Consider the following 12234-nt stretch of genomic DNA (forward strand, 5'->3'; position numbering starts at 1 on the left):
TTCTTAGGTGTTCAGATCTCGAAGCACCTGAGCTGGGACAAGAGCATCTCAGTGATCAGAAAATGGGCCCAGCAGGGACTGGGTGAAACAAGCCTCTGTCCCCTCCAGCATCCTCAGGACTTTTTGACAGAAGCATGTTCTGACATACGGTACATGTATATCAGCGTGGTATTCCAGCTGCAGTATGTCAGACAAAACAGCACTGCAGAGGATAGTTAGAGCAGCTCAGAAGGCCCTTGGAGTTTCCCTCCCCTCTGTCCAAGAGCTTTTCGAGAGCCACAGCAGGAGCAGTGCACTGAAAATGGTGAATGACTCCTCACACTCCCTCAATTCTTTGAACTGTTGCCATCAGGCAAACAGTTATAGCTGTTGGAGGAAGCCTCCAACAGCTTCCTCCCACAAGCTGTTAGAATGCTGAACTGTTGATTTGGTTATGTACAGTACTATACCCAGCAGTCTTTAGAATTAGTTTTAATTAGTTATCTTTCTTACTCAGTTCTTTATTTATATAGTAATCTTTTTTTTTCTTTTAAAGAGACTATTTTACAGTGATGCATCTGGGATGCATGTGTGTCTGATTGTGCAGAGTGGGGTGTTTCCATGATGTTTGTGTGTGTGTGTGTGTGTTCTAATATTTTTAAGACCCTGAACAAACACCCTTTCATTTTGACTGCACTACGGCGGTATGAACAGCAAATTGAGAATTTAACATTTAACAAGCTAAATGAGGCCTGTAGAGTCTGAGCTGTAGCTCATATATCAAAGTTTCTCTAAGCATTACTCCTTGGGGAAAATTTGCTGGGATGTCCTCTCATAGTAACGCTATGACGTATTTTCCACTTGTGACTGACTAATCTTTCTCAGCGTAGAATGATGAGCTTCAAAATGTTTAGAAATATCCTTTACAAACTTCCAAGACTGTTGGAACAAGTGCTTCTTCGAGATCATTGCTGATGTCCTTCCACCATGGCACTGCATTAACACACACCTGAAAGCTCCAGAGCAGGGAACTGCCAAAACTTCTACTTTTATAGAGGTGCTCACACTTGCTGATGATCAGCTATTCAAGTGCATTTGATTAGCAGCTGCTTAGCCTCTTAATTCCTATGGAGGCAGTAATGATGTACTTTTTTTCACACTCTTTTTGTATTTTGTGTAGCAAGTTATGTTTTGTTATTTATCTGAGATAATATTTATCTAATTTCAAGACGTGTTTAAGACCAGATCATTTTTTATTAACTCCTGATCCGTAAAACCTACTGCCAATCAACATTATTATTTCTGGGGTGTATTTTCCCAACAACTGTAAATAAATAACATTTCAAAGTTTATGATGCAATTATAAGTTTTTGTTTTTTCGACATGGGCGACAGACTGGGGACCGGTCGAGGGTGTCCACTGCCTTTTGCACTAAGACTTAATTTGTCTGCACTTTTGGGTTTTGATCAACCAGACAGGTAGCAATTACAACAAGAATGACCAAAATAGGCATGACTTTATTTTTCTTCTCCAAAACTGCAGCATAAACTAAAAATCAATATGAAAACACACAATAAAAAATAAAATTAGCACTAAAATGAACACAATAAACAACAGTTTGGATTTCACTCGTGGATCAACTGTGAGTAAAAACAAACAAACAAACAAACAAAAAAAAAAGGGAAGTGTGTCATTCACAAGGTTGCATGTTGAGCTAAAAAAGCTCTGATTCTCTGGAGGAGTTCTTTCTTCACACTGTCTGGTACAAGTGCTGCAGAGGAAAGAGATGAAGAGAGGTAAGTCAGAACACAAAATAGAAACTTACATACTCACACAACACGATACTTTTATTGTCAGAAGTTGTCATCCTGTCAGCTGTTTCTAATATTTTTTCTATGTATGTTATAGTGTTGGCCTGGTAGATAAAATATGACTTTTAAGAGGCACCAGCTCCCTCTAAAACTTCCTACGAAGCTCAGAAACATTTCCAGAAATCACCATGCCATGCACGAATAATGGTTAATATCCAATATGCCCAAATAATGGAAAATGATCCAGAAACACTGCCATCTTCTCTAGGCTAAAGCTCATTTAAAATGACTGAGGCATCTTCAAATGGGCAGTCAATGTCCAAAGACAAACTCTGAAAGACCTTCAGAAAGTCTGAAGAACTACTACTGAAGACCAGTTCAAAACAGTTTAGAGAAAATACAGCGTCTGGCTCCTTGGAAGAAAAATATAAAGGAGTGAGGGGTGGTTCAAGACTGTATATCAGGGAAACCTGAAATTGTAAGAGCTGTAATCAATAAGTAGTGCTGACCTACAACATTAGCAGTTTGTTAGTTAGCATGCACAAAGATGTATTAAAGATTATGTGCAGTGCTAAATAAATAAATTGACATGTACATCTAAACCAACGATGCAAATGAGTATGCTCATCACTTCTAACAGTCTTCCTCCCCCTGCTGTTGCGTTTGAACATCTGTACTGTACCTCTGCCTTTTGGTGTGACCTCTGTGACCAGGTCCTCCACTGTGACATGCTCCAGGCCCTTTTCTCTGATCACATCTGGCTCAAACGGGAGGTAATGACTTTAGTGACTTTTGTTTTTATAGCACCACGACAGCATCACCGGACACAAACATAAGAACAAGTCAAATACCTTTGCAGTGTGCTTTCAGCTGATCCTTCCACCCACACTCCACCAGCTTCGCTCTGAGCAACTCTTTCAACCTGCGGCCACACATTTAATTCACATTATGTGGCTTAATCTGTGCAATTCAAAACCACGCCAAACCATCCAGCATCAAATCACTGCAGCGAAAGACTCGCTTACCGCTCCCGTTCCCCCATCTCTATCAGCTTCTGATTTATTGCAGCCCTCATCTGGGAATCTTTGCTCATGATCCGCCTGAAATTAAACACACACACCGACACAGTCAGCTCGGAAGAAAGAGAGTAATAAAAACATATATTATAATGTCTAATTTAGCCCCCTATCAGGTAGCCGCTACCGTTATCGAGAAGGATCAGCTGGGGAACATAAGGTCCCTTTACGCAACTGAACCGTCTAAAAACGTTCAACGCTTAAAAGTTCCGGCTTTGGAGCGGTTAATCTTTCAACGTCAACCTGAATAACCAATGATAGTCTCATTAGTGTTCAAAATACCTGTTTAATAACAACAAATATAATACAATACATTTAAACTGAAAACACTACATTAAAACAGTTACTTAAGCATTTCAAGAGAAATTAGCTCAGGACTCAACTTCCCCTGCGCCCTGGGAGGTTTTGTCCGTCGTAAAATAGCTCCGTGTGAGAAAACAATGACGAAAACACAGGAAATGTGTATCACGCTGGCTACACCTCACCCTCCTCCTCTTGCTGCATACAGGCTGTCATCAACTTGTCAATAAGCCAGTCTCATTGAAAAAGACATGACTGCGTCTAACTACTCATTAAAGGTCAACAGAGACCTGCTGGACCCAAACTTTGAGAGTTACAGGTTATCCTTGGACGCCATACCGACGTACAACATAGAGCTGGATGCTGGTGAGAAAAACTTAATGCAGTGCAGTTAGCAAGTGTGCTAGCCTAGCCCTGATAAAGGTCCAGTATAACTTCTGTCCAGTATAACATTAAATAGGAATAGCAATGTAAGTTATTTGACATTATCTCAGACATTTTATTAGCTGCCACTACGTGACGACGTCAGCTGTTGATGCTACATAATATTTTGGCAGCTGTATCTGTAGCTCAGTGGCTCAGAATGAGATCTTAAGGCCCACCACTGTAACCTAATGAGCTTTCACATGATCACTAAGAAAAATCTGAACAATAGCATTGTTTAAACCACTGAAAATTAACAGATTAACGCTGAAGTGACTAATTACTACAGTTTGAACTGCATACACATACATAACTCATTTATATTGCCAGGACAAGTCAAGTGCACCAATTTTAAATAACTTAAAAACAATCATAGGGAGCTTGCACCTACTTTACGTTATAAGGTTAGTTTTGTAATACGTGTTTTAACTTCAAGATCTTAACTTAAGTTTGAACAATACTAAATTGGTGGGGCTGCTGATCCAGAAATGTACTTTAGTGATTAAAACGATATTTTGCATAATCATATACAAAAGCTTGCTAATTCCTTTTAATCGAAACAGGCCAGCTGAGCTCACCTGAGTTGCATCCAGGTGTTTTCTACTACGTCTCTTATCCAGATTATAAAACAGCTAGTGTGGGCCAAAACTCAAGAATCTATGAAGTGTGTGCCTAACAGGAGAATTCATTATAACATTGGTTTGGATACAGTCTTACTTATATAAAAAGGTGCTTACACTTTGCACAGACATCCACTCACAGTAGATGCAGGTATGCATATTACAAGGTGATTAATGTGCTTTAAAAAAAAACAACAATACTTTATTTAGTGGGAATAATTCAGACAAATAGTAGCTGTAAAAATAGTTAATTGCAGTTTTTTTGTCACCAATAGTTCATCTTAGAGTAAAATGTTGAAATATTAAGATATGTTAAGACATATGTAACACGTTCCACAAAGCAACTGTAGGAAAGGCAGAAGGTTAACCTGCTTTTTAAGTAAAAACATAAATAACAGAAATTTGATTACTGCCATATTTAATCTTTTCTTTTTCATATCTGCCGCAGCCGTGGAGGAGGTCAAGCTGAAGGATACTCAGTACACCCTGGAACACATGCGTGCCTTTGGCATGTATAATTACCTGCATTTAGACCCCTGGTATGAGGACAGTGTTTACTTTGTGGACTGCAAAGGACGGGTCCTTAATCTCACCGTTACGCTGGTGAGTTTGCAAATCCTCTTGTTTTTTGGCCTATTTATGATTGTTGCCCCTCCATTGACGTCTAAGGTGTATTCACAACTGCACTATTTTTACGTGATGCTGCTCATTGTTCCACACATGAACATGGTAAGTGTGCTCAGTTTGCTTGGAGTTTTTCCTACGCAAAAAGAAACCAAACAAACAAAAACACAAGTATGTAATGTCATCGTGGCTCAAGAGTTGGGAGTTCGCCTGTAATCGGAAGGTTGCCGGTTTGAGCCCCGGCTTGGACAGTCTCGGTCGTTTTGTCCTTGGGCAAGACACTTCACCCGTTGCCTACTGGTGGTGGTCAGAGGGCCCGGTGGCGCCAGTGTCCGGCAGCCTCGCCTCTGTCAGTGCGCCCCAGGGTGGCTGTGGCTACAATGTAGCTTGCCATCACCAGTGTGTGTGAATGGGTGGATGACTGGATGTGTAAAAGGTCTAGTAAAGTGCTATACAAATACAGGCACCTTGAAAACAAACAAACATATAAACATTAATGTTTACGCTCTGTTCGCATCATTTGGTTGGTTTGTTTGTGGCGTTCCAAACACGTGTTGCCCTCAGGTTGACAAAACTTTACAACACTCATGGTTGAAAGGGCCTTTCTTCTGTCTCTTCCGTACTTTTTAAATGTACGTTTATTGGTTTTTATAATTACAGATACTGATATATTGGTAAATAGCTAATACATAATATATCAGCCCTGACAGCGTATTAATCAGGGTCTACTTAGGAGTTCCCTAAGCAGAGGAGAAACTGGCAGAAAGAAGAAGCTTTGCCACTTTTTTTTCATCCTGGTGATTAAATAAAGTCTTTGCGCTTTGCATAATAAGGTTAATTTATCTTTTTAGGCGTTAGAGGAATAAAATTTAATGTAACACTTAAGACAAACTGAGTAGTTAAAGCATTACACTGTGTGGTTAATTACAGCTGACTAATGGTAGTTAACTTGCCAGCATAATAACAGTTTGGTTTGGCAGCTGTAGAAAAAACGAGCCACAGGCCAATCATATGCATACATTAGTGCCATTAGTATGTGCTCCAAATTCAGAATAACAGTGAGGTAATTAAAGCTGCTGGTTACATGTTTCATGGGTAAAGATTCTAGTCAGTATTCTGTTACATCTTATAATAAACCCAGCATTGACAAAGTCATCATAGCTAAAGTGTTTCGGAGCTGGAAAAATGCAAGTTGGGTCTACTCGACCGTCATCAGCAGAGCAACACGCTGATAGCTTTCACAGCCTCATGCTGTGAAGCAGTTTATTTTATTTTTCACATCGTAGAGCATTCACAGACATGATGAGCTCCCATGTATTATAACAGTAAATCGTAGAAGCTGAAGAATTTTATTTATTATAATAATTTAGATCAAGGATTAAATTTACCATCATGACAAATGGATTTAACCTGAAATCTAACTCTCACCATGTGAATTTATGTAATCGAGAGTTTTCCTAAATCACTTCTAAGTTTGGAGTCTTTGCAAATGATTTTAGGCAAATTTAGGTCTTTGTTTTATAGTATTGTTTTATGTTTCCATTATATAACGTTTCATATTATGGACCTGATGTTGTGATGGTGTATTCAGTGAAGGATTTTTATGCGCCTGATGTGCCAGTAGGTGGTGACCAAACACTTGAGCATCAGCAGGTTGTGGGAAGAGAAAGGATGTCTGTGAAACACAAGAGTTTTAAAAGTTATGTTAAATTATATAACATTATTTCTAACCTCTTTTTATTCTTGGTCAAGATGCAAAATAATAAATGTCAGAATAAACGTGGCTCTTAGTATTTAGTGTGAACCACAACTTTCTGTGCAGTCTTTTGTCTGTCGTATGAATCACCCGAGCACATAAAGTTTGGATGAGCCCTTGTAGGTCTCCAGTTAATCACAGGAGCGATTATATAATTGACTCAAGGTTCTGATTGGTATTGTTACCCCGTACCAAGATGTTGAGATGAGGAGCAAAATCGTTCTCATGACCTTTTCCACCGAGCCTTCTTTTATGTCTTAGTCATCATTGACCATAATTAGACATAATTGGTGTCTCACTGGAGTTTTTTTCTTTGATGATCATCACACTGTAATCCTGCGAGACAGTGTTTCTGGTTTTCAGTGGCACCATTAAATGAAATTTATGGAAAAGTGTTGCTCAAATTCTAATTACAGTGATCACATGATAATTATCATCCTTCAGCCTTTTGTGCTCGGTTGCTCGGCACATTGCACATAGACGTTTCACACTCCGTTTCAGGGCATTAACGGCACGGATGCTGGAGAAAGTGATACCAAAGGTGTAGCGATATAATGTGCTGTGCCACGCTCCATGGCAACAACGGGGTAGCTTCTCCACAGTCCTTTTGAAAAACTCTGTCTTCACGCAATTTGTGATGCTCATGTGGTGGCATATCTATCTATTACTAATAAGGCTTTCAGATTGTTGAATCACATGAGTGGCCACATGACAGCTGCTAACTGTATCTGTCCCTGATGGGTACATGTTTTCTCTTACTCATTGTACCATTCTTTAGATTATAAGACTTTAGACAGTAAGAAATTAATGCAAAATCATTTGGACTTTATGTCTTCGACCCAGATGCTTATTGTAAAACTCTTATGGGATGGAAGCAGCAACCTTTTTCATCTTCTGGAGTTGAGCCGCCTATTCAATGTCTTGAGTCTTTGTGATTCATGACTGGACTTCTTATTGTTTGATTGGATGTTAGCTGTAAGAGTGCATGCATCACATATTTCCCAGTATCCTACAATATTCTCTAATGCTAAACTGAAGTGGTGACAAAATCAGTTTTGCCATGTTGTTCTCCATCTAGAGCACTGAAATGAGCTTACTTGATATCCGGTCTTTATTCCATTCATCCATCCCTCCTCCCCTTAACAGTCAAGCAGTACAGTAATTGGTGTTAACATATTATAAATGTATTTTTTTAGTGTTAACTGGACAGAACATGCACTTTGAGATATTAAAATAGGCATTTTTCTGTTGTTTTTGAAATTTGATGCACTGACTTAATCAAGTAATCAAATACACAATGACTTTGTTTCATTCTCATACACCAGCACACTGAGATTTCCTCTGCAGATAGGAATGAATCTAAATGGCCTAATCTTTTTTTATGAATGCAGTACTGGCTTACGGGTCTGTTGTGTTCTGAATTCAGGACACCGCCCTGGGGAAGCCGAGAGAGGTCTACCGTGTAGACGTCGAGTCCAGCCAGTGTGAGGATCGTCTTTGCGCCTCCCTCAGCCTGACCTCGGCGACCTGGGCAGCTCTGTCGGATGGTAGCGGTCGACTGTACCTCCTCCGCACAGGCAAGAGGGGAGACAGCTCCCATATGAAGTGGGAAGTAAGTATGGACGTGGTGTTTACTGCTGTAAGTGACGCACAGACGTGTTTGAAATATTTTTTGCCGCTGAAGTGAAGGTAAAAAGACACAAACCTGAATTCCCTCTGTGTACTATTGTAATACCGGTGCTGCTTTTTCTTCTGCTTTCTTGGCTTAGCACAATTAATTATTAGCATTTGCAACTGACAGTTGTTAAGTCAGTTAGTCACTAGCTCATTGGCGTGTTCACAGCTGTCATAAATTAGGTCAAAACTGGGCAAAATTGGAGGTGTTTTGAATGTCCAAATGTCTCTGATGATGTAATTTTGAGTCACTAAATATCTTTGTCAGTACTGCACAAGAGAAGCTGGGTTAGTAGTCAGTCAAAAGATAATTAGACATTAATTATTGGGCATAACTTGACCTGTTCATGGGCTCTAATGTACCTGTGGTCCTAGTGAGACACTTCTGCTGGTGACGGTAATAAACTATATATGAGAAATGGACGTAGCTTCTTGGTCTAAAAGGAAAGCCAACTTGGTCAGCAGATGGTGGCCTTTCAAAAAGGATTGCAATTAAATAAAGTATTAGTTGAAATACTGCTTGATTAAATGTGTTATTCTTAGCTTTGTCAGAATAAACTGGAATACAGTATACCCAAGCAACCGAAGGAAAGAAACCCTAATTTGGTAAGCTTAGCCATCCTTCGCAAACTAATCTGACACTGTGTATGTTTGCAACATTATGGTGACTCTTAAATACTGATTTGAGGACTGTGATTAATAGTTTCATGCACTATGAAACTATATGTTTGCAAGAGTGGACTTCAGTGGGAAGCGAAAGGTTTTGGGTGAAAATCAGAGCGAGATGGGCAAGTCGGAGAGTATTCAGACATGGTCACACTTTGTAAGGCTCCATCTTTTCACTCGATTTGTTCATAATAGAAATGTCTTTTTTTGTGAGCATGGCAGATGGTGCTCTAAAAATTTCACATTCAGTAAGTAGTAACTCAAAGGCCAAAAAGGACAGCCTTGGGCTCCATGACGAACAGACACCTGGGATAATATTTAAATGAAAAAAATCCTCCTTTGGCCAGAGTGACATTTGAAAAACCAAGTCAAAACTGTAACAGTACATAACAGCTTTATAATGGTGGATCAGCTACACTGATGTTATTGAACCGCTTTGAAAAATTCTGCATCCATTGTGAACATACTCTGTTATCTCTTTATGGGCTCTACATCCAGGACCACTGAAAAATACAGGTAGATGTACTTTGAGAGCAGATTTTAAAGGGTCAGTACTCTTTAAAGTTAAAATATTTACATTTATCACATTTCATTAAACTGAATATCCAAGTTAAGAAGTTTATTAATAAGATAATAGCCAATAATTGTATTTTTTTGATTATGGAATGTCTAATTATTCCCCAGAGGATATTGTCGGAGCAATTCAAGCGTTCTGTGTTTAAAAAGCTTGGTCGGGCTTTGGAAATTGAAATTGTAGTTGTAAGGAAGCAAGTCTTTGTGCGCTTTATGCTGAATTCAGTGGGGAATGGTTACAAATGAGAGTTCCCTCTCTGAACAGGGACACTTGATGCATTTGTGAAGGCAAAGTTCAAGACTGGAATTTATAATGAAGATTTAAACCCTCGAGTTACCGACGTCCAGAGTTCTATTTTTAAGATTCAGCACTTAGGGACACCAGCCAAAGCACGCTGCATCTCTCAGTCTATGTTAGTGTGTGTGTGTTTCATGTGTACAATAATAAAGTGTCTCATAAGCCAGATATTTATGCATTCAATTTGGGCTTCTTGGGATCGCATCATCTTCTTCAACCAGACAGCTGAAGACCCTGATTTAGAAATACTAGCTTGAATTAGCATTTTATTGGAAGAATAAAGAGAAATGTCTCAGTTTTCGAGTGCAGAGTAGACCATTTAAAGCCATTTAGCAACACTTGATGCTCCATTAAAACATCTCACAGCTATATTCATGTGCCTATAGCTACTAATATGTATAACTATTTACGTTTTATCATTTCTTCCATTTTAAAAGATAATGCAAGGATAAATCTCTGCTTGGTCAATTCATTCAAAAGCTATTCTAGTCTTATTTTTAGTAGACAATACAGCTCTGCTTAGACTGTGTCACATTTCCAGCTGCATTTTAACTTGTTTCAAATGATTAACAAGAATTGCGAAGAAGATTTAAATGTACATGGCAAATATTCAGACTGTCTGGGACAGCAATTGATTATATAAAGCAGAGGTAACAGAGGCTTGAGCTGAATAACGAAATAAATCTCAATGAAAGCAGGGTGGCAGATTAAATAGTTTGTTCACTTGTAGCTGCACGACTGATTTCTTTAACTTGCAGTCCAGTGGTTGCTGGCTGTCACTAGATGAAATTGGTTGTAAAGACCTCTACAACTCCAAATGTCATTGGGATTGCTTTGATTGCTAACAGACTGCTTTGATCGCCTGTGGTTCGAAGGTGATTTGATGTTTTGACAAACAACTCGGTATCTTCCATTAAATTATGGGCGACTGTGGCAGTCTACTAGCAATCAGAGCTATCATGAGAAGGTTTTTGGTGCAGCACCCTATAATCGCTTAGCCACCAATTTCACATAATGACTGCCAGCAACCTTCAGCAACCACTCGCCAATCATCTGGGATTGGTGGTCTTGAAGATTGTGTGACTGACTAAAGACTAACCTTGAACAATGATCACAAACTTTAGATCATCTGTGCTGCCGTTCGTATGGTATACTTAACAAGGCAGTGTAGGAGCTTCAAATTGATGCCATAGGTGTGTTTACTAAAAATCCACGACAAGTTTGAATTTCAATTACCTAGATCTCAAAGTCAAGGTCAGAGGTCAAGTTTTCTGAATAAATGCAATAACTTGAGCAGGAAGACCCCTAGGATTTTGGTCCCATAGGTGTATCTACTAAAAACCTTGTACGAGCTTGAATTCCTTTAACTTTGACCTCAAGCTCATAGGTCGGAGTTAAAGTTACCTGAAATTCTTGTGAATACGATAACTTGAGAACAACTTGATGTAGGATTTTGAGGCTTTGTGTTGGTAGCACTACAGATCATTTACTTTAAATCACTCGTTTTATCTTAGCATATCTGTACATGAGGATCTTTACATTTGCAAAATTCTGGTGACAGTTTTTTCTCCCATACTGGCAGCAGTACCCTGTTAGATTCCTAAAAATCATCTTGTTACTGTGCCTGCAGCCACTGTTCAATGAAGACCTGGGGGAACCTTTCACCATCCTCCACAGCGTCTCACACGTCCAGGCTGGCGTTCACAGCATGGAGGTTCTGCTGCTCCGTGTCCAGAAAGACCCGGAGGAAACCAAAGGAAGTGGATACTCAGTGTCTCTCGAGTGGATCACAGTCGCCAACACTGCAGGACAAGGTGGGTGGTGCGATGATTGACTGAGTATGATAATCGAGCATGACGTAAGATAAGACCAGTGTGTCATAAATGATTAGTATATCAGTTTCAAGCCTGTGATTTAATTTTAATTTCCTTGCCTCCTTTTTTTCTGTTAACAGTGTTTCAGTAGAAAACTGAAACCCTTCTTAATTAAACCGTAATAGCGTATTAGTCATGTTCTTCCTTTAATGGACTTTAAATATTATGTCCCAGATGAGATTAGTGCACTCTGAAGCAAACATTGGCAAGAAAGATTTTCATTAAAGTCCTCGGTGCTTGCCGAGAAAGAATACCACCGTGACTGATGAGTCAAATATTGTGTAGAAAAAAAACGACAGCCTTTCGAGAGTCCCTTCTTCATTTTGTTGGATTTAAAGATGCATCCCTTTGATATTTGCTTAATATTTTACTAATGCTAATCAAGGCTATTTGGTCTGGGCTAGGAACATGGCCAAATGGGGACTTGGAGTGGCACCAGCCCCTCAAACATATGACTGGTGGCCACCTTTTGTGAAGTGTCACTTTTCATGTAATAAAACAGTCGTTCCCAAAGTGAAGAGTGTTGCTGTCCACTTAAAACCAGAAAATCCCACGGTGCC

The 12234-nt window shown here is 39.4% G+C and overlaps 2 protein-coding genes across 4 annotated transcripts in view; one reads left to right on the plus strand and one right to left on the minus strand.

The window, feature by feature from the left end:
- Positions 1-1464: 1464 nt before the first annotated feature.
- On the minus strand, positions 1465-3517 carry LOC147303495 (transcription and mRNA export factor ENY2-2). Of its 2 annotated transcripts, none has more exons than XM_086280584.1 (5): positions 3352-3517; positions 2816-2890; positions 2642-2712; positions 2473-2547; positions 1465-1750 (listed from the first exon to the last, which is right to left on the minus strand). In XM_086280584.1, the coding sequence occupies exons 2-5, from the start codon at positions 2881-2883 to the stop codon at positions 1674-1676; spliced, it is 291 nt and encodes a 96-aa protein (XP_086136710.1). In that variant the 5' UTR covers positions 2884-2890; positions 3352-3517; the 3' UTR covers positions 1465-1673. The 2 variants fall into 2 exon arrangements, with proteins under 2 accessions (XP_086136710.1, XP_086136709.1); XM_086280583.1 differs by lacking the exon at positions 3352-3517 and adding an exon at positions 2994-3093.
- Positions 3268-12234, plus strand: part of nudcd1 (NudC domain containing 1) — a 60546-nt gene continuing 51579 nt past the window's right edge. Inside the window, exons 1-4 of one of the 2 annotated variants that reach the window (XM_086280582.1) lie at positions 3268-3532; positions 4658-4812; positions 8016-8201; positions 11431-11614. In XM_086280582.1, coding sequence (XP_086136708.1) covers positions 3418-3532; positions 4658-4812; positions 8016-8201; positions 11431-11614 — 640 coding nt within the window. In that variant the 5' untranslated portion in view covers positions 3268-3417. The remainder of the gene's footprint in view (positions 3533-4657; positions 4813-8015; positions 8202-11430; positions 11615-12234) is intronic. The other variant, XM_086280581.1, reaches the window with a different exon arrangement.

This window comes from Aulonocara sp. 'chitande type north' Nkhata Bay, linkage group LG22, assembly GCF_057382095.1.
Source record: "Aulonocara sp. 'chitande type north' Nkhata Bay isolate Kocher_YH1m ecotype deep benthic linkage group LG22, A_spYH_male_GT1.1, whole genome shotgun sequence".
In the NCBI taxonomy this organism is placed as follows: Eukaryota; Metazoa; Chordata; class Actinopteri; order Cichliformes; family Cichlidae; genus Aulonocara; species Aulonocara sp. 'chitande type north' Nkhata Bay.